Below are 22,060 nucleotides of genomic sequence, written 5' to 3' on the forward strand. Positions count from 1 at the left end.
CTAGGTTAGGGGCTGGTATGGAAGCAGTTTTTCTAGCAAATGGCTATCTCTTGGTGTTTGTTTTCCCCCAGAGGTGATGATTCTTATCCAGTCTGGTCTCCTTTGCCTTCCCCTATCTACTCTCACACTTTACGTATCACTGAAATGCAACCTGCCTCCAGGGCAAAAGCAGCAATTTAATAAGTTTGCATCATTACCAGGGCCAAAAAGGTGAAATTCTTCTGGATGAAAGCATGGGCGGCCACACACCTCTAATACTCACTGGAAATCATCAAAACAATGCTTAAGTAAAACCTAATGGAGACCCAGGCCTTCCATAGCTGTGCATTCACTTAAAACAACAAATATAAAATACAGCTAAAATAGAAAAAAAGAAAGAAGGAGGAGATTGAAGGGTTGCAGGCAGGTGGTGACTGAGTTGAACTGAGCTATCAAGGCTGTTCAGGAAGACCTGAAGTAATTACTCATGCTTTAAAGATTAAATTCATACTGGGCAGTTATTCCCTGCAAGCCCCATTTACCTGACTGTCATTCGTGCAACCTGTCACTGGTGCACACACCTCTGACCAGCAGCCTTTGAGCTTAGGGACCTGGGTGAAATCCCTCTCCGAGAGGTCACCAAGGGGAAATAAAAAGGAATTAGGTTTTACTTAGAGATAAGTGAAAGAATACCTGGAAGGATTTGATGAAGGTCCAAAGCAGTGTCCGGATGCCCTCCCCTCGGCTCAGGAGCTTCACAAGACGCATCACGCGGAAGAGTCGGAAGAAGGTGATTGAGATGCGAGAGTTTTCCTCTGCGTTCTGGAAGCCATTGGCACAGAGGCAGGAGTTACAACAGCATGGGAGGAATGGGGGCCCTGGGCCACAGAGGACGCTACGCCAAGAGCTCACTGCACTGTTCCTTGTCCTGGTACCGCTCCCTGGGTTTGCACTGCCCCAGCACCCCAGGGATGGGCTGAGGCTGGTCAAGCCTGCCCTCTCTCCCAGGGCGACGAGCTACTCTATGGGGGCTTTTGAGGCCAACAGCCTCTCCCTTTATATTGCCTGGACTTTTGGGGATTAAGGATATGTTACGCTATAAAACCCCCTATAACATTTCCTCCTCACATTGGAAAGATGCAGTTCTCCTTTGTCATTGTACTGGAGGAGGAAGATACTTTCTCTTTTGACATGTCTCAGATGTTTTACCCAGCAAACATCCCAGCCAGCAGTTCTGGAGAATCTGATGCTGGGCATCAGCAATGTGGTGCTTGCTCTAGGGGAAACAGTAGCAGGTCCCAGGCCTGCTCTGGGGTGCAAAACCCCATGGGGGCACAGCATGAGCTGCCCCCTGCCCAGCTGTTGGCACCACTGCCAGCTTCACTATCGCTGTGCTGCTGATGTGGCCATGCTTCAGGGGGCTGGACCATGGTCGCTTGCTCTGCTGCTGTGCGTTTGGGCCTTTTGCATTTCTCATGACCCCTTTGTATTTCCCACAGTCTGCGCATTGACTTTTGTTTTTCTAAAGACATTTTATTTTGGCTTCACTGCTACTGTTCAAGGAGCAGCATTTTAAAATAGTCTTTCCTCTGACCGGTTTTTTATTCCCAGCATCTGCTTTGTCCCTACGCATTTTCCCTTGGGCTTTCGACCAGCTCTGACATTCCTCAGCCTCCACGTGTGTAAAGGCACCATCTATCTGAGTGCTGCCATGGCGGCAGGCTCACCTGGGCCTCAGTGAGGAGGCTTTTCAGCTTGAGTGGAGTGAGGGACAGAAAATGCTGTGTTTCCCAGTTCATTAACCCCCTAAAATACTGTGTGAAGCCTGTGGAGCCAGTGGTTTCCAGTAGCAGCACTGTGGGAATGTGACCTTGTGTCACAGGGGGAGATAATAGTGTCACCCTGCCACTTGACCTACCGTGGAGCAAAGTGCACAGAAACCCCCTCTCTGTCTCCACCAAAGGCCACAGTTTTGAGTCTGAACGCCACTGAAAGAGCAACATTTAGGAGGAAGAAACAGTGCAGATCACCCCCGCTGTTAACTACTCACCACTGTGTAAACCAAGAGAGAACAGACCCTTGGGATTTCCTGTCATCAGGCAGTGAAAACAGCAGCTGCTTTCCTGTCCACTCCCGATAAAACCCAAAGCATAGAATTGCCTGGACGGGATTAAATGACCAGATGAGGATGTGTACCTTTGCGCTGTACGTGCTCCTGTTTCCAACCCAGGATGAGCAGACTAGTGCTCAGCTCTGTTGGCCCCAGCAGCCATGGGGGTACACAGGGGCAGTAGCTGCTTGTTAGTGTGTGTGAACTCTGCCTGCACTATGTGCAGTAGTTCAGGATTACACCCCAGCTGCAGTTTGTCTGTCTACCTGTGGCGTGAATCACTGGTGGGTGTTTTGTGTAGCTTCCTCCAGTCTGCAGCAAAGGCTCACTGCCTGTTTGCTGCCCATGCAGTAACCAGGTGAAAAAGGTTAGGGGAACAGGCTGTGTCAAGGAGAAGCCTGACTGCTCCCTACCTCTCACATTGCTCTCATTTTCTGAGTTGGACAACAGGCTGGGGGCTGCAGTGAATTGGAGGAAATTATTCTGAGGTGAAGGAGGGAATGTGGCCTCCAAGAAATCAAAAGTCATAGCATTCAATTCTCTCAGCACTGCAGTCCCAGAGGGCTAATTATAAGGTCACACAACTCTCCCAGTCCTACGTTAAGTCATATGGCCTCCCTTCCACTTTCTCTAAGAAGGTAAATTCCAATGCCACCTAAAAAAGAGTTGAGATCCAAATTTAGAAGTTGGGTGGACAGCTGTACTGCTGTGGTTGTGACCTAAAAACCCCCCCAAAAGTATTTTCTTATTCTACGTGGTGCTGCTCTTGTCAGCTTGGCGTTTTGGACGGCAGCACTTTGGGATGTGGGTCTGGACAGAGGTTTCAGCATTCCTTCAACTGTGCTTGCTGAGAAGAGGCAGCTACTGTAGGCAGAAAATTATCCCTGTCTTCCTAGGGTCCTGGAGTAGGCAAAGGCCAAAGAGCAGACAAAATAGAACAAATTCCTCCCTGACGCAAATCTGCAATTTACTGGCACCAAACCACTCAGCCAAAAACATTCAGTGATGCCTCAGGAGATTACAGTCATTTTAAGACTAGGTGGCTACAGATTAGCCGGTGCTTGAGTAGCCCTGCTTGCTTTCTCCTGATTTTCATCCAGCTTTCTGAAGACTTAGCTTTGCCAGAGGAGGGAGGTTCTGCAAAGTGGCAATCAGTCAAGAGACTGGAGTTACTGCAGCTCTGCTGGGGTGTTGTGGGAACTGTCTTGTACACCAAGGCAGCCGAGTTTGTGTGCACCACTGCACGACTTCTTTTATGCTAAGTACGAACTCCGATGTCACAGTGAGTCACCTCCCTGCAGAGGAACTTCAGAGTCCCAATCCTTTCTAGTTTGGAGGCCTGGACATGAAGTCACATTGATAGTGACATAGGTTGTTACTAACAAGAAATCTTACCAGATCTAGTTCTCTCTTGGTGATTCATTAGAAGGCAGAACGACAGTTAACTTGACCAAAGGAAAGCTCAGGATGCACAAGAAATACACATGTGCAGCATATTCACAGCTCATGTGAACACCAGACTCACACCAATACACGACATGGCAGCTTCATGCACAAATAACTAGGCTGGGCTTGGAGAGAGAACTTGTGATCACGGAGAAGAGAATAAAGGAGTGTGTTAGAAAGAGTGTCACAGAAGCTGGGAGGGTGGTCTGTATTTTCGGTCTTACCATAGAGGAAGAGCATTGGGTATGTTCAGCTGGCTTTAAAGAAAGGCAGACAGAAATAAGCTGTAATAAATCTCCAATCAAGAGCCCTAGTAAACTAGGTCTTGGCTAACACAGGAGCAACAAAATGGTAGAAGAGGGCAAATGGGAGTTTGAAAGAAATGCACAAGAGGCTGGGCTAATTCCCTAGGATCAAAGCTGGCCATGGAAGAAGTGGCTTCAGCTCCCACTGGATTTTATGGAAGCTGTATCCACTACCACTACATGTGAATTGCACTAGTATCTCTTGCGTGCTAGACATCCTGGTATCCAGGCAGTGGAGGCACTGATATTGTTAAAATGTTTGTGTCAGTACCATCAAGTTCAACACAAGGGCTGATTCAGCTCCCCAGCTCAGATCCAGGCCATGTCTGCACAGGAACCAGCCAGCTTCTAGTGCATCAGACTTGATTTATAAGCCTATAGTACCCCAGTTCTAAAGCAATGCTATTTATATATCCCCGTTCCTTTACATGTAGTTCTGGGTTGGGACAGTCTAATCAACAATGGGCAACCCTACACCACCCACCACCAGCTGTGGAAAGTGGGTTGGTAATGCTGGCTATCTTTCTGTACCTTCACTTGCATCACAGCTAAGCTCCAGGGACCCGGTGGATGTTCCCCTGGAAGCCAAGCTAGTTGCTGCAAACACTCAACCTGATATTCCTTGATTAACTTCTGGGGCCATATCCAATACTGAGAGCAATTCTAAAAAACACCAAGGCTGCAAATACCCTTAGGTGTAAGAAGCGGAATTGAAAATTAAATAAAACCAGCTTTATCAGGAGTCCATCATTTCAATGGTAACATAATCCTTCAGGCCTAACCTCTGCCATATGACAAACCTGTCTGTTATTACTTCCTGTGATTACATTAGCAAAGCTGAAACTGATGTATTTGTTCTTCTGCAATGGCAGAATTTAGCTCTAGTGCCACAGAGGGCTCCTGCAGTGTGCTCCTGCTCTCCAAGGACAGTGCAGTAACCAAAATGGGTACTGTATTACCTAAATAAAACCTAGTTTGGATGCACAGCCTGTTTGGTGATATAGGCAAATGAGAACAATTGAAAACCCAAGGTACACCTAATCACTTAATAGTCTTTTGGGTTAACACATTGGTTTGGTAGTGTCAGATTTCATTGCTTTTATCCTCCTCTTTCATGTGTTTGCTCTTGTGTTTTCAGATCACATACAGGCAAAACTTGACTTGAATACCAAATAAAGGAGCAGTGCCCACAGAGACATTTCTTACAGACCAGGCATAGATTTTGATTTTGTGTTGCTGGGCAAACATCTCCTTTCCAGCAGTTTCTCTGTTCCATCCCCCTTCCTCTTTCTAGCTTTGCAAATGATCTTTTCTAACAATAGAAGAACCTTTATTCTGCTAGTTGCTGTGTTCCTGATAGAGGGTATAAAGCGCCTTCAAACTCATTGAAGGAAGCACAAAAACTTTCAGCAACTTTCATGATTTTCCATCCTTCCTGGCTGACAGTGCAGGTGTATCTGTGACTGACTGGCTGAAGAAGCCATGTAAGTTACTGTGGAACATTATACCTTAATTGTCATTTTGATATTGTTAGTATTTAACCAGAAAGTGCAGATAACAGCAATGTAACAGAGTATAAAAATCTGTATAAAAAGATATGACTATATAAGCCACTGTCGATACGGGATGCTCAACTTGAAGGACTTGGCATCACCTTGAAAAACTAGAAACCAAATGTTCTGAGCATCTTTGGCACTTCTAAGAAAGTGAAGTAGAGGTTGATTTACTCCTCTCTCATTCCCTGAGCTACCTGGCTTGTGTTTTAAGATGCGGTCAAATAGCACATTATATCACTACCTACAGTAAAGGCTAAAAAGCAGCACAGGGAAGTTTCTGTTAATGCTGGCAAGTGGCAGTTTTTCAAACTGTAGCACTGTGGGCTGAGGTTCCTGGTATGCTTGTGCATACTGTATTTTGTGCATGAGTATATGAGGGGGAAATCAACCTCCAGCTGTGGGTTGCTAATATATTTTCTGATGTCCAGAAAGGTTTCATGGAGGAGCCAAATCCTACCATTTTTCCACTTGTGCCAAAAGGTCACCATATGGACCTGAGCACAGATACCTGAGAACCTGTTACTGTGACTTTGAAGTGTGGCCATTCCTAACTGTAGAGCCAGGAGAGTTATTCCTAGATTTTCTAAGAATCTTCAACCTTGCAAGTGATGTGGGTATGCCAATTTTAGGACAAGGACAGGCACTCAGCACCTGAGAATGTAGAAGTCGCATCAGTTCACAAGGATGGAGCCATGGTGATAGGTACTTGGAATTAAAGCCAGTGTCAGGATTTAATTTCTACAAACCTCAGAACAATGTAAAAGCAAATCTTCATCTGTTTGATGTCTTTGAAAGACTGTTCAGAGAAGCTATGCCTCTTAACAGAAGACTGCCTTGGCTGTACCCTGTTTTACTTGCAGCCATCTCTTCTGCATGTGGTATAACCTGAAAAGAAACTTCAAGTATTCTACCCTGCTCTTGTCGTTTGGGGCACAAGTAGCATGCACATAACTGAATAAGAAAGGGAAACAAAAGTAACAGTGAGATCGGTCAGGAGATGCTGCTCTGTGCAATTTCCATCATAGAGAAGATGGACCTGAAGCATAAATCGCAAACAAGTCCAGGGATATATTAAGACTGATGTAGAATGAAGCCTGCTCAAAGTGGGAGGAGAAATATCTGAGGGAGGATGCTTCTGTGCAAAGACACTAAATGGGAATGAGGGCAATGAAAGTGCTTGGACAATTTATTCATGTATTTTTTCTTGATGTCACCATATTTAAAAAGGTAATGGAGACACTAAGGAGCAGAAGAGGTCAAGAAACAGAAAAGCCAATTCTAGAATCCAAAGTAAAGATTCAGTAGGATAAAGACTGAGGGAACCCTGAAGCACATCCGAAAAGCTCCCTGGAAAACTGTTGCCTGCATATTTTCTCATTTAACTATGTTAAATTGTACCAGAGCACCAACATTTTAAACAGACACATTGCGAGCATCCTTGAAGTCCCTACAGGCACAAAAGTGAAAGGCACAGTTTATACCCATCAGGATCCCAGGTTAGGAAGTCTCTGGGAAAGAAGACAGGTTTATTCATTAGAGAGATACTTAAATGAGATACTGAAATGATGGTATGGGCAGGTGGCATTCCCATTACTAGCACTGTGATGGTAGTAATTTTTTTTTACACCACAGGACACACTGAAGATGATGACTTCAGCTCCTTCAGTGGATCCAGTCTTTGCTAGGACTGGATATAAGGAGGAAATTCTTTCCTGTTAGGGTGGTGAGGCACTGGAATAGGTTGCCCAAGGAGGTTGTGAATGCTCCATCCCTGGCAGTGTTCAAGGCCAGGTTGGACGAGGTCTTGGGATGATATGGTTTAGAGCGAGGTGTCCCTGCCCATGGCAGGGGGGTTGGAACTTGATGATCTTAAGGTCCTTTCCAGCCCTAACTATTCTATGATTCTATGAAGTCCAAACAGATTTTTGTCTGATGTTTGAGGAGTAAAACTTCCTTGCTGATAACTTTTTTACCTTCCAACAAGGTTTCTTTCTTCCATTCAATGGGAGGAATCTCCTTTTGCAAGACAGAATTCAACCTTTGTGTTGTGACAAACTTTGGCCTGGCTTGATCTGGGCAACATTTAAGCAGCCAAATGCTCAGTGTTGTTATTGCTTTGTAAGTCCGACTTGTCTTAGCCAATGCAGTGGTACAATGCCAGCCTTCTAATTTTGCCTGTTAGCCCTAGGCTTGAAAAGATACAAGGAAATCTCTGACACTTTGGCACCATGATATGACAGAGCATCTTCATATTTCTCAAGAAAACAAATTGTCAGATGCTTATGTTGCCTTTTGTGACAAACAATCCATAATGGCATATCTCCACTAAGGAAAATATGGCTTGTGGATGAAGATCTTTGGAGACCACTTGCAGTAGTTGGTTGTTGGTGATGGATGTCTGCTAAGATGTTTCCTTGATAGCTGTTGACATTTGGAGAATGAAGCTACCTATGAGTATTCCATATCTGCTGGAAACTTGTCCATTGCTCTGTTAGCCTTCTTCCATGAGGAAAGGGATGACAGGTGTTGGTTTCTTGCCTTTTTCTACTCATTGCTGGAAGGATGCTTCTGAGAATCTGCACCGTAGAGTTTGCCTGAGCAGAGCAGGCTGCAGGGCTGTGTAGCTCCTTTGCAGTTCTAGAACATCAGTCTTTTCTAGCTCAAGTTCTTTGTATCTAGAGGTCATCCAAGAGTCCTGCCTACATTAGCCATGCTGCATCTGTGACCTTCTTGGACACAAAATGAAAGGTGAAAAGAAACACTCAGGGAAAATGAACTCATTGTACAAACACAGATAAGATTTTGAGGGGGTTTAAAAGCAGTTCCATTGAGTGATACCTGATGAGCAACAGTGATTTGATTTTGTTGCTGCAGGGAGCGAGAAAGAACTGAAGGGCTGTTTCAGCTGCTTGGCCACTGCTGGATGCAGAGCATGCAAATAGGGCAGCAGCAAGCCCACAACATTAATGTTCTGGAGATTTTTCTTTCACACATGTGGATCATACTGGGATGGGATCTGTAAGGACCCGAGCTTCAAGAACAAGAATTTACCATTGTATAAAAGAAAAAGAGATTTAGAATTTATCAGTGCCATAGAGACATGATAAAAGGGAAGACATTGACTCTCCCCTGTCAAAAGTCTAAAGTGACCTCAAGAGGCCAGCTGAGTAACAGAAATCTTTGTGGAGAGCTGGAAAAAGTCAAGGTTTCAAATCAACCTGGCTGCTGGCAGGTAATAGCCTGCTGTTACACTGGGGAGTTACCACAACCCCTTCCAGACTCATCTGTCTGCCACTGCTGTGTGTGGTTTTAATCACAAGAACTCTAGAGATCATCCACCTGCCACCAAAGTCTGTGAAGTCATTATAAAACCAGGCAGAAATGTATCTGCTCTTTCTCTGACAGGGAATACTGCTGGATTGCAGATAGCGTAATTCAAATTCCCCTAACCTTACAGTGAAATCAAACTATTAGCAGGATAACAATACCAATAGTAGTAATAGCCAGCAAAGTTGCTCAAACTCTACATTCTTTCATTAAGTGTACAGTTCTTTGAGAAATGCTGGGAATATTTTGAACAAAACTAGACAGATTTTTTTATTTTTTTTTCCCTACAAAAATGTTTTCTGTTAGGAAAATGCTGATGCTGAAAGTTCTCTGGGGACATGTCAGTTCTGAAAAAAAGCATTTCTGAAATCTGAGATAGAAATCTCACATTTTTTCCTCGCACATTTCAACTTTTTTCAGTTCCATTAGAAACATTATATAACTATAAAAAAAATAAATCCCAGATTAAACTGGTTTTACCTTACTTAAGCAAATGCCTCGCTTTTCCTCAATTATTTCTGTTGGAATGAAATCTTACTGAATTTTTTTCAATTTAAAAATTTTATTGTACCCTAAACCAGAAAAAAAAGTTACCAGGGGCTTTTCTGAAACAAAAAATCAAGCCTTCCTATAGCTCTAATCTGGGTGAAGCACCAGAGGCTTTTTTGACTATTTTCATAAACTGGGGTTTGGTTTTAATGCCTATTAGAAATGGGTGTCATCTTACAGGAAAATAAGGAATCATGGTGTATGATGCTGCTTTTACTGGGGCAAATGGTGAACACCTTGCTGATTTTCCTGGAAAAAACCCTGAGTTGTTTCACTGCAATGTAGTATGTTAATCCTCAGACAGACCTGCAGAAGATGGAACTAGAAAACCTTAAGGTCTTTTCCAACCCTAACTATTCTAAGATTCCATGATTCTATGAGGCTGAAACCTCTTGGACTATGGAATTAAAATTTTATTTGTTGTAATACAGGGAATTATAAAAAAATGTGACAGCTGCAATGGAGTTTGCCATTACATTTCCGCCTGCACTAACTCATGTGGATCAACACACATCAAGTGTTGGCTCATACGAATGCAATATATAGGCATTTATACTTCACATAGATTCCACATGATCTCAGATAGTGGAGGAAATATTAGCATAACTGTATGCAAAAAAGCCTATTTCAAATGCATTTAATAAGATCAAGGTAACTTTTAAAGCAAATGAGTCCTGCAGCTATCATTTTTTTGCCTTCATTTCCTATATTCTAAGATTTTGAAATTCTAGAGCTTGCTCTTCTAATTAGCTTCAAATATGCAAATCACACAAATTTGAATAGCTTATTAATTAATTTCATATATATATCTATCCATGAAATTGTCAGACAGTTATCTTACAGTTCTAAGTGCTTAAGGTAAATATAAGGCAAACCGATTGCTTTAATTTGGTTATGCAGATTACCCTAGCTTGACAATTACTGGACAATTAATGAAAGAGTCACTTTTTACACAGCTGAAAGCTCTGTTTTTTCCCTGACTTTCAGAAAAGCAGAAGAATTGGTAGAGTATTTCTATGCAAATTATTTGCAATTTTCAGGATGTTTTAATAATCCTTCTCATTAACTCTGGTTAAATGAGAAGTTCAAGTCTTACAGTAATCAAGCCTAGGGGGCTTCTAAAAAGCAAATACATATTAAACACTATCTTCAGGTACAAATACCTGTATGACCCTGGGAGGCTGGGGCAGCTTGCCTGTATTTTATTATTTGTGTTTTGTAGGACAGGTAGCCAAAAAGAAGCCCTAGAACATCTGGATAGGAAGGCTCTGAAGATAAACTAAGCCATGAAAATTAACATTGAAAGGCTACATGTGTGCAGGAACTTTTGTTTTACAGGTGGAGTGATTTTAGGGGTTTTCTTGTTTTGAGTATCAGTGGATGAGAGGTTTTGCTGATTTGGACACCTCTGCCAGAAGCTGTATGTGGACTTCCTTCATTCAACTTGCATTTTCACTTGACCCGTTCTTGATCCATAGCGCAAGAGCTCCCAGAGGAGGTAATCAGGCTGTCCCAGGCAAAAGCAGACTAAGATGGATGACCCTGGTAACAGACCAGACCACTGAGCAACACAGAGAGAGCACAAGAGTGGAAGTTTAGAGTTCTCAGGTCTCCAGCTCAGCTCTATTATCATCCATTCCAGTGCTTTCTTCATTACTGGCTCTAAGTAGTCCAGTGTGCCTCACTGCATTTCCTACGATGAAGATAATACGGCTTTTAAACACCAAACCCAGCAATGGAGTTGTCACTGTGCTGGAAAGCAGTCTTCTTTTCCTCCACCTCTTTAGGAAGATTTATATTCTCTCTTACATTGATCCTTATTATTCTTTTTTTCTTTTCATTGGCTGGGAGGGACAGAGGGAGTCTGGTTTTCCATAAAAAGCACAGCCTATATGTGGTTTTGACTCACTCCAAATGGCAGTTCTTCTCATATTCAGGTTCTCCCATCCCAAACACCCAAATGAATCTACCATCTTGGTTTCCTATTGGTAGCACTGTTGTGAAAGCACAGCTGCTCTGGAAGGCTGCAAATAGAGAGATGTTCTCTGACACAACCTGGCCTGCTAAGGTTCTTGTGTGTTAAGACCATACCGTTGATTTGATCTTGAAATGAAAAAGAAAAAAGGGACTGTTTAAAGCATTCATACCAGTCTTGATTACTTTAAAAACACGATGTTTGCTGTATAAGGTATTGATTTTTCCATTTCTTGTAACATCCCACAGCCTATCTTGGATTATAATGGCAGCAGAGTTTTTCTCTAAGATGAATTTCCTGAGCCATAGGTAGGCAGAGGCTTTCCTTGTCTCCAACCCCTTGCAACACCCCATTAGTACTGAAAGGGTGAGTAACACCTACTGACTTTGTCTTCCCTGGGGGCTGATGATTTGAGGAATTATGTAAACTCCTAGAAGCATCTCCTTCTGTCACTTCTGGTGCTGTGCTTGTCTTCAGTGCATTGAGCATTTGAGTGCTTCTACAGCTATGTTAATTACTTATTAATTAGCTGATAGGATTCCATAGTGTAGGAAAATGATAAGGAAGAAGATAAAATGAAGAACAGGCTGAAACTTGGTGTCCTCTGTGTATTAGTGTTACTGGGGCTTCTCTGAACAGTCTCACCTGCATAGGGCAGAAAGAAGGCTGGAGACCTTTGGACTCCATCGATGAAGAGGTGTTCTGGGAGCTCAGTATGAAGGATTTACTGTGATGTGGCTGGCAGGAGCACATGAATCCAGAAGGAAGCTTCAGCAGCATTTTTGCAATTCCTGTATAACTGATGGGGAATCACGCTGGTGGTGTTAAGGTCAGAAGCTGGCTTATGGTCTGCAGCAAAGTAACCACTCTTCTGGGAACTAATCCAGCCAGATGGAGACTAGATCATGAGCAGGTTTTTTCCAGGGAGGAAGGCAGGCAACCCACCAGCTCAAAGACTGCATGCAGGTGGCAGGATCCTTCTCTTGGCAAGACCAAAGGGTTTGGGACAAGGTGAAGATGAAGGAGCCATCTTATGCTTTGATGAAGGTGCTGAAAGAAACTGCACATGCCATTGCAAACAGGAGAAAACCCAATCCACCTTTGTTCAAATGCAACAGGACTGTGGGTTGCAGGAGAAAGTAGGTACAGGTGAACTAGCAGGCCCTGTTAATTTTGGGTAATGAATATTTCCTGAAGGGAGGGTAGCCAGAGATACCAGAAGCCCAAAGAGAGAGTTTGTTATGGATCATTTAATTTGAGATCTGTAGCAGTTATTATTTAATTCCCAGGCTGTGTCTTTTCATTGCCTTTTAAAATAGAAAGTTATTTAATGTTGATGCAGAAGGTTTCCAAGAAGAGTGCAGCCTACAAAGTTATACTAGACTTCTATATGTTAATATGAGATACAATAAAGCCTATGAGCTATTCTGGGATTGGAATGGCAATCACAGCATTATCACAGCAAGTTAAAGGTGGTCATATGTAACTGCAAATACCTGTTACAAAGCTATTGAGCAACAGGGTTTTTTGGTCTATACCTCTTCCCAAAAATAAATTCTTATTGAGTTGATGAATTCTTTGGTTAAAGCAAAATAGTAGGGATAGTTTGGATGACATTTACTGCTCACTGTGTGCGATTTACTATGCTCACGTCTGTGCAAACTGCTGAGCCTCAAATCCCCTAGCCCTAAATATTAATTTGTTTTAGATCATTTCTATTAACAAGTATTTCTTTACTGCTGAGGCATCTTTGCCTTAGTGTCTGTTCAGCTTAAGAAAAGCTGTAACTTGATTTGGGTGAAATAGATTTTCTCCAGTCACTCAGATAAGGCTCAGCAGACAGCACCACTGACTGGTATCTCTGTTCAAAAGTGGATTTTGAGAGAACAACTGTGACGTGACCACTTGTGATGTCCCATTACTCTCCAACAGTTTTACTAGCAATTAGAGCCAGGACATTTTTGGCCATCAATCAGCTAACTATAAGCAGCAATCCAGTCTCTACAGCAAGGTCGTCTGGATGCAGCAGGGAATGGGTCCCATTTAGCAGATGTCTATGAAGGTATATGAAGCAGAAGTCATTTTGTTGGCATGTTGTGCCAGACAGCCTCCACAAAGAACAGACCAGTGAGAGAAGGTAAGAGCACAGCCATTTTAAAAACAGTTGTCTAATGAGAAATAGAAAAATCCCTTATGATTGCCTAGCTGGTACATATGAGGGCAGAGGGAGCAGGGCAGAAGCTAAATGAAGGTGCTACATTGACTGCATTTGAAAGGGTAAAATTAGTTTGTATGTGTTCACCTTCGATTAGAAATCTGGCTGGAAGGCCACATTCCTTGCCTACCAGCAAAACCCCCACAAACAGGTCTTTATTGAGACTGAACCTCAAAAATTCTGATAGTCTGCATTTGGGTGTGCAGAATTGTACCCATCACCATGCTGAACTGTTGCCGAATGCCTGGCACAAAAACCTTCACAAAGGGAAGCAGCCTTTTCCCTGGACTGAGGACATCTTGGCTGGAGACAAACAGGAAAGATCATCCATACAGGAGGTAGAGGGGAACTAATAACTGCCTTACTGAAAACTACTTCTAGTGCTCTTGGGAACGGGAAACATGATCTCTGCTATCCAAGATTTCAGCAAAACTTGGAGAATGTCACTGGGGATAAGAAGATGGGGAAACAGAGAAAGTTAAAGAGGAAAACAAGTAAAACACTTGTGTATGTCTTCCCTTCTTCCATCACCTTCATTACTTTCATTGCAACTGACAGTGCAATCTGGAACCAGTTAGCAGACCCCTAAATATGCATAATAGTATGAGATGGTGCACGCAATGAGGTCTTGGAGGGTCAGTGTTAAAAACTCTTGTAATTTGGATGAGGAATAGAAGCAAAACTGAATGAGTGAAATACAGGGGGCTGTGCATCCTTTATTACTGCAATCTGCTGACGGAGAACAGTGACATTGGAAAATTCCTTGGGTGTTCTCAGCAAAGTAGGTCTTAGAAAAAGGAGAACTAAATGCCAGAGAACATCATTCAGTGCTTCAAGGAATTGCATTAAATGACAGAACTAGCTGGATTTGAACTCACTTGAGCACTACTTTTTGACCATCTAACTTACTGTGCTTAGAAAGCAATCATTAATTAACATTATTATGTTCTGAGATGATCTAAGGAATCAGCGAGGGAATTTTCTATGGATTCATATAAAGATACAATCTCTGTTAGAGTTCAGGGAAAGTGAAAAGAAGCTTTTGCTAGGCAAAAGGAATGATTTATCCTGGTTAGCAAGCCAATGGAAAATATAACCAGCTTGGGGTAGTTTTAATGCTTTTTATTATTTTTTCTTTTGAGCATTTTAACTAGGTTTGTGAAAAAACATTGACATTATAAGGAAAATGAAATAGAACTAAATTATAGCACAAATGTTGATGCCAGAATAATGCAGTGGTTGTTTTCTTTTTTTTCTTTGAGAGTTACATGATAGAAAAATGACAAGAAAAATAAAATACTGGTCAAAAAAATCTGGGTGTAAGGCTTTTAAAGAGCTCTTTATACTGAAATTTACATCACATACTTATTTTACCCATGAACCAACACAGGGCAAGGCCTGTAGTACTTTGTATTCCTACTATTAGCTTTTATTGTAACAATAATTTATGGTCAAATAAGAAAACAGGACTCTTCTCTAAAAACCTTAAAACCTACCAAAGTTTTGGGTATGTAAAAGCCTGCAGTAATTTTAAACACTATCCGCTCCTCAGTAAAATCAGTGAGATGCTGTGCCCCATCATTTTAGAGACAGCTCTAAACATTTTCACTCAGAAGGACTCCAGACAGGTTTGTGCATCAAGTATTATAGCTATAGGGCTATCTAACTTTCTTTTTGCTGCTTTTACAATTAGCTGTTATGAATTTGTTCTGTATTCTTTATCTTCAATTTCTTGTATTTTAATCAACTAGAATGTGCATGGTTAAATTTATCCAGTAAGGCAAAATTACTTTTAGGCTACTCTTAAATCTCCCCTGTGGTAAAATACATTCTGATTATTTTATGTACCTTGAATAATGTTGGAAACCAAGTATAAAAGTAACTCTGTGGAAATCGGTCTTGAGGTATTTCCTCAAAACTAGGGAGTATGGACAGTCTTTCAAAGTGGGAACTACATGCTTTCTTCTTTCTGGTGCTAATATTGCTAGTCATCAGTTACAGCTCAAATAGGTAAGATGAGGAAGGAGTAATTTGCATTTACTATCCCCTTTTCTGCATAAATATACACTTTTTTCTGTTTTCGCATATTTCATATAGATTTCCTTATAGAAAAAGTTGTGCAGTTACCAAAATCACATCTTTAAATGAGCAAATCACATTGTGAACTCTAGAAACGTACTCAGAATACCAACATTTTTAAGCTAAAACAGAAAGAAAAGAAGAGGCCCCATGTTCATGACAAAAATATACATAAATAAAACTAAAATAACCCTGTTCAAACATGGTTGTGGTCAGATAGACTTACCATACTTCTTTCTCACAACAGAAGGTAAAAAAACATGCACTAGAATTGTTGATTAAGCATGGGAAGTGATCAAATTCAAATTGATCTAAGCCTAATTTGGGGAACAGTTCAGGGCAGCTCTCCTGATGTTCACCAAAGGGGCAAAATAAAGCAGTAGCATTTTCCACTGCTATAGCTCACAACCATGCTTCAATGTGGCTTCCCACGTACAGAATCTGGGGCCACCATGGTGTGTTACCTGGATTATTATTCTTGCGATAAAAACACCACCAGACATTAGAAAAAGCAAATTAAATCCACCCCTCCCCCCATCAGTTTTATCATTATTTTTTCAAAAAATAAAACAGGTCATATATACAGACATGTACACGCACACAAGGGATAGCTCAGGACTACACACAACTTCCAGGATGGCAGCAGTAAGGGTATGACGACACAAGATGTCAAAGAAGCCACTGTGCTTCTCCAGCCCTTTGCTACATAATTTGGAGGCCTCTGCTACCCAGATGGCACTTGAGAAAGAAAGAGAGAGAAGGGGAGATGGAGGGAGATGTTTTCTGCCTCTTCTGGAAGGCTTGAGTAAATGAACTCGCAAGTTCTAGGAACTGCAAAGATTTGTGTCCAGGGGCAGCTGATGGCCAAAATCTGAGCAGCAAAGGGCATGGAAGCAGAGAGAACCAGACAGGCAGAGACAGAGAGACAGACACAGCGACAGAGATGAATGCCAGTCCCAACTGAGGTGCAGGCTAGATGTATGTCGTCCTTCCACTGATCCTTGCTCCCATTGTTGTGGGGGTGTGTGTATAGGACTGTCGCAAGGGCTGACTGCTCCAGTCCTTGTACAGGGGAAGTGCCCTGGGGCAGTTCTGCCTGAAGGACTGCAGGATTTAAGCCACTGGTTCTCTGCCTTCAGACACATTGATTGAGGGTGAAAATGAACTTGTGAGGTTTAGTGTGGCTGGAGACGAGGGAGAGGAAAGCAAGGGAGAAAAGGAAGAAAGGCAGGAGGTGGGTTAAAAGGGAGAAGTGCAGGAGAAGGTGAGAGGGAGACTTGAGTAAAGGCTGTCAGATATTCCAAAAGGATGGGAGCAGGAGCCCATGACAAATCATATGAAGCCTCTTGACACCAAAAGCAAGATGACTGTAAGGAAAGACCTACTTTGCATGTAAACCATGTGCCTGGTTTAAGCCTGAGCTGCTTTACTTCAGAAACAAACGGAAGACTAAATGAGAACCCACTGTACAGGTCTCCAAGTATTCTTGGGAGCTGAATGCTTTGGTACCTCTCTGACCTTACTGCGTCAGTACTCGGGAATCAACCAAGCTGCAAACCCCTGCTGACTTCATACCAGAATTTGGAAACCTTTCAGAAGGGCAAGATATAAAGTACTCAGCTCTCCTGAATATCTGATAAACAAACACCAAACCACTACCCAGAAGTCCTGTGCACAACAAACCCGACAAACATTTCCTAGGGGCAGTACTGCAGTAAGATGGGGTTTGGGCTTCGGGCTTCTCTAACCTTCTTCATAGTGGTGCTGCTTCCTGAAGCACCTGTGTCCTGTGTCTCCCAGATGCCACCATGGATCAGACCATGCACAACAATGTATTTTCCCTTTTTTTTCTCCTACTGTCATCTCTCCCATTAAAAACCACACCATTTCCATCAATCCTGAAGCCAGTCGCAATGCTCACTCTTGGGAAAACCTGTACTGCTACAAAAGGAGGGCAACTTACACAGGGAAATACTACATTATTTCACAAAAGCCTGCAAGTCACTAATTCCCTGTCTCTGACAGTTCTTACCTCTTATCCATGCACACTCCCCCAGCTTTTCACATCTGCTGTATCACAATGCATACCTGTCATGGGTACCTCGTCCTCCTCCTCTGTATCTCCTGCAGTGTTCACAGACACACTCAGACACACTCTCAATGATGGCCACTGAGCAGAACAGGCAAGATGGATACCCTTCCAGATGGTTTTGCTCAGCCATCCTCATGCACTCCCAAACACAGCTGATGAACGAAGAGGTACTCATACATACAGACACACTCAGAGGCACTGGCAGAAGCCCTTGCTGATAGGCTCACAAGTAGGCATAAACCCTCCCTCCCCAACATCCTTTCAAGACAGACAAAATCAAACCCATGACATCCCCACTGTCACTGGTACCTTTCTTTGCCTATGGAGACACACATGCTGCTGCTACTTGACCATGCCTCTGTAACTCTCACACATCTGCAAGCCAAGAAATGGCCACTGCAGTTGGATGGGCCAACCTCTCAGCTAGCCCCAGGGACTCATCCAGCACAGTGGGCCCTGCTATAAGTATTGCTTTGGTGGCAGATGAAGACTCAGCCACAGCACATCCTTGGTCTGACACCCGCAGGGAAAAGGGTGAAGAAAAAAGGACCCTATGGAACAGACAGGTGTCAGCTTTTCTCTCCAACTTCTCTTCTGAGAGGAAGGAAATTACATTAGCATCTTTCCTGGTGACACCATAGCACAGAGGACAAATATAACTTCATTTCCCCCTTTGATAAAACACAAGAAATAGTAATGAGCAACTTGCTTTGCCCGGAGGAGGGGATAGCAGGCACCCAGCTCCAGGCCGTGTTCCATGTAAAGGAAGGAAATGCAAGCCTGTGATTGGAACTACTTCTGGTAGAATCTATTCCAAATTTGCTGGGTTTTATTCAACTCCTATAACATTTTATTTCCTATTATTATAACAGATAGTAGTAAACTTTACCATCTTAATGGCTTCTTCTGAGGCGCTTAAAAGTGTTTTGTAAACACTGATGACAATGCTTTCTTAACATAGGGAATAACAACAATCTCCAATTTACTAATGGGGAGAAGGAGGTGTCTAGTCAGGGTCCAAGGAATACAACCCACCTCTTAGTCACCATATATTACATCATTTTCATCGTATTCCTCAACAGTAATTCTTGGTATTAGCACTTAAATAGAGTTGACACATGGCATACGTTCAAGGCCAGGTTGGATAGAGCCTTGGGTGACACGGCTTAGTGTGAGGTGTCCCTGCACATGGCAGGGGGGTTGGAACTGGATGATCTTAAGGTCCTTCCCAACCCTAACTATTCTATGATTCTATATGTGATCTCTGCCTCCTTCTTTTCTAATAGCAGATTAAAAAGTTCTCTCCACCCTCTAATTAAGAAGTGGTTTAAGAGGGGCCCAACGTTAGAATCATTGACTATTTCCAGAAATTTTGAGAGAATCTTCATTTTTTCTCAGAAGGTTTTTGGAGTTATTTTCTCACTTACTGAGAAGCAAAGCTCTGAAAATGCAGCTTGAACGTAAGGCAATTTTGAAGTGAATTTAGCAGAAACTGTGCCTCTCTCTGAAGCTTCCAAACCCACCAGATTTTAACCTGCCTCATGCCCTTTACATTCAGTTGTGTGAGCTGCTTCTCCATGTGTCTGTGGAGCTGCTGGGGCTCACCTGGGAGATGTTCCCAAGTTGCAGCAAGCAAGTGGGCCTAACGTGATGCAGTTTGACTTACCACTTGATGTACCTCCACACCATGGAGATGTTTTAAAGGATGGATTCCTAAAGGACTCAGAAATGCTGAAGGTGACCTGGAAGGCTACCTCACAAGTACATGCCTTCTCACTGTTTTTGAATGCACAGGCATGCTAACAGAAATGTGCTGAGCTTGCCATGCAAGTATACACTCACACACAGGCATGCAGATGAACATGCCTGCATACAGGAAGGTCTCAGATAGAAGCACCCACCCATAAGCAGATAAATTGCATAGTTAGATAGCCACACGGGCTCAGAAAACTTATTCATAGACTCAGTTACATACACAACTACCAATGTGTCTCCAGCAACAACCGTTCAAGAACACAAATGTGTATGAAATATGTATGCTTGCATACACACTCTTTTTCTCTCACACACAGATTCGTGTCTGTACACTCTCCCATGGATTTGAAGCCCATACACAGGCATCCAAACATGTTCAGGAATATATACTACACCTAGTGGAGTGCACGCACAAAGACCCACCCATGCACACTCACATATATCATAATGAAGGTTTTGGTCTGTGAAATTCCTTTTCAGAAAACAAAACTAATTGTCAAAAGGAAAAAAAACAGCCCAGAGCACAGGGAGCTGCACAGATGCAAGCGCATACCTACACACATGCTGTGGAGCCTCCTGGTCAGGGTTCCCACTGCAACTACAGCTACTGCAGCTCAGCACCTGCTGGGTATGCTTCCCTGAATGCAAACATCTGGTGAACCTCAGAGATTTCAGGCTTATCCGTCCATGGCCACATATCAAGCTAACCCGTGCCAGGTGTCGACATCTTCCCTAACTGACCACAATGAAAACTATTCCTAAGCTCCAAGAGCAGCACGTCCCAAGATCCTACCACAAACATCCTTCAGCTTCTAAAGAGCTGGGTAGAAACATCTTACCTGCACCTGACCAGGCTAAACATCTCCAATTAGTGGAGTTTATTGAAATTTTAGTGTTTATTTTTCCTTTTTCAGATTCCAGGTCTCTTGGAACAAGACAAGACATTGTACAGAAACACAAGGCAGGGTTTGCTCAAACCCACAAACAGCAAGAAAGCAACAAGCTCCTGAGGAAAAGGGGAGAAGTATATCTGATAAACTGCCTCACACTGCTGGGGAAGATGATAACTGTCCGTCCAAGATGGGCTGCTACTTCCAAAGCCCATTTGCTACAGATGTAACATACCAAGTGCTGCTAGCAGGCAGGGAATCCGACAGGACAAACCAACATACAAAACATTCTCTTACTCAATACAGATTATAAGTGCAAAGGGATTTCAGAACATTTCAGAACAAATTTCATCCATAGCTGCTGCTCATTTATCAGTGCATCAAAAGATTGTGCAAGTTTTTAGTAACAAACATTTGAAACTAGTAGCAAAGGACTTGCCTAGATAAAAAGAGAAGATTTAAACATGCCGGGTAACAAAAAGACGTGTGCAGAGGTCTGTAAAAACTGTATAGAAGGAAAGGATTCTTTAGAGGAAACAGAGGGACCATTGTGCAATACTCTTCATAACCCTTACTATAAGGGTCAGGGCCACGCCTGCTGCCTCCTCAACTAAGACAGGTGATGGTTGCTTGGACAGAGGCACACCCTCATTTTTCATAGACTTCTATAACCAAAAACTGGATTCTGGTCCTTGGCTGACATGAACTCGAATTAACCAGGGAATGGAAAAGAGAGGGAGCCTTGTCAATGGTAGTTAAGCACCCCAGTATGGATAGCCCTGGAGACTGAAGATCAGAACATAGCACAATTAGCAGCAGCGTGACCTGCTTGACAACATGCTGAGAATTAATGTTATTTATCCCACTTAAATTTAGTGTCTGAGAACTGGGTGTCTAGACAAACCTAACAAACCTAGACACTCACCAGTCACTGGATGGGCAACTCCAAAGAGCAATTAATTTTTCCTGTCACAGGCACATGCAGGGAGGCACCAGCTGGCTTGGGGAGGTGTGCGTTTCACTCCACTAACAGTGAGAAGAGGCCTGGGTGACTATCTGTCTTCCTCTCAGATGACTAAAGTTTAATGAGATATATATCAAGTGTCTTAACCCTTGATGTAAAAAGTTCTTTAATTTATAGGACATTACTGTGAATTTCTTCAAAAAGATCCACTAGATTTCCCCCGCAGTACAGGGCTTCTGATTATGATAGACCTCCATTTATTTATGGAAAAACAAGAATTTCCTGCCTTTCTCCTTGGAAGACTTCTGTACAGATCTAAATACATCAGTCAGGAAAGTCTTGTTGATGTTTAGCATAGGTCATCTCCAGAGGATGTACTTACATCCTCTGTTACCATGTACAGTTCTTCCTTTGTGGATGAGAATTGAACTTTTCCACAATCTGAAGGCTATTGCCAGGTTCCCCATTTAAGTTTCTTGTGAGAAGTCTGACATAAAAAAGACTTCAGTTTTATTCTTCAAAATGAACAACTTCAGCTTCCTGATCATTGTGACTTCCCCCTGCAGTCAGTCCATTCCTAATATCTCTTTAGTAAAAGGGTAACCAAAATGGTTTACAACATTCTGGGACATTTTTTTTTGGTGTATGCCCAGAAAGTAGCACATTTAACAGATGCAAAATAAAAGTTAATGTCTCTTCAAAGACAAAGAAAATAGACTAGCTAAACAGAAAATAGACTCACTAAAAGATTTCATTTATTCTAAATCAAAATATTCAAATTTGGATTAATGTCCCTGTTTGAGAAAAAAAAAGGAAGA

General features: G+C 42.5%; 1 protein-coding gene across 1 annotated transcript in view; it reads right to left on the reverse strand.

Annotated features, from left to right (window-relative positions):
• CACNA1C (calcium voltage-gated channel subunit alpha1 C) overlaps nucleotides 1-22,060 on the reverse strand; it is a 484,424-nt gene that overhangs the window by 33,776 nt on the left and 428,588 nt on the right. Inside the window, exons 33-34 of the mRNA XM_061364015.1 lie at nucleotides 3,760-3,792; nucleotides 673-801 (exon numbers count right to left, since the gene is read on the reverse strand). Of these exons, the coding sequence (XP_061219999.1) occupies nucleotides 673-801; nucleotides 3,760-3,792 (162 nt within the window). The remainder of the gene's footprint in view (nucleotides 1-672; nucleotides 802-3,759; nucleotides 3,793-22,060) is intronic.

The sequence above is a fragment of the Neopsephotus bourkii genome, unplaced genomic scaffold, assembly GCF_033783945.1.
Source record: "Neopsephotus bourkii isolate Nb327-2 ecotype Australia unplaced genomic scaffold, CSIRO-AGI_Nbou_v1 NB_1183, whole genome shotgun sequence".
Classification (NCBI taxonomy): domain Eukaryota; kingdom Metazoa; phylum Chordata; class Aves; order Psittaciformes; family Psittacidae; genus Neopsephotus; species Neopsephotus bourkii.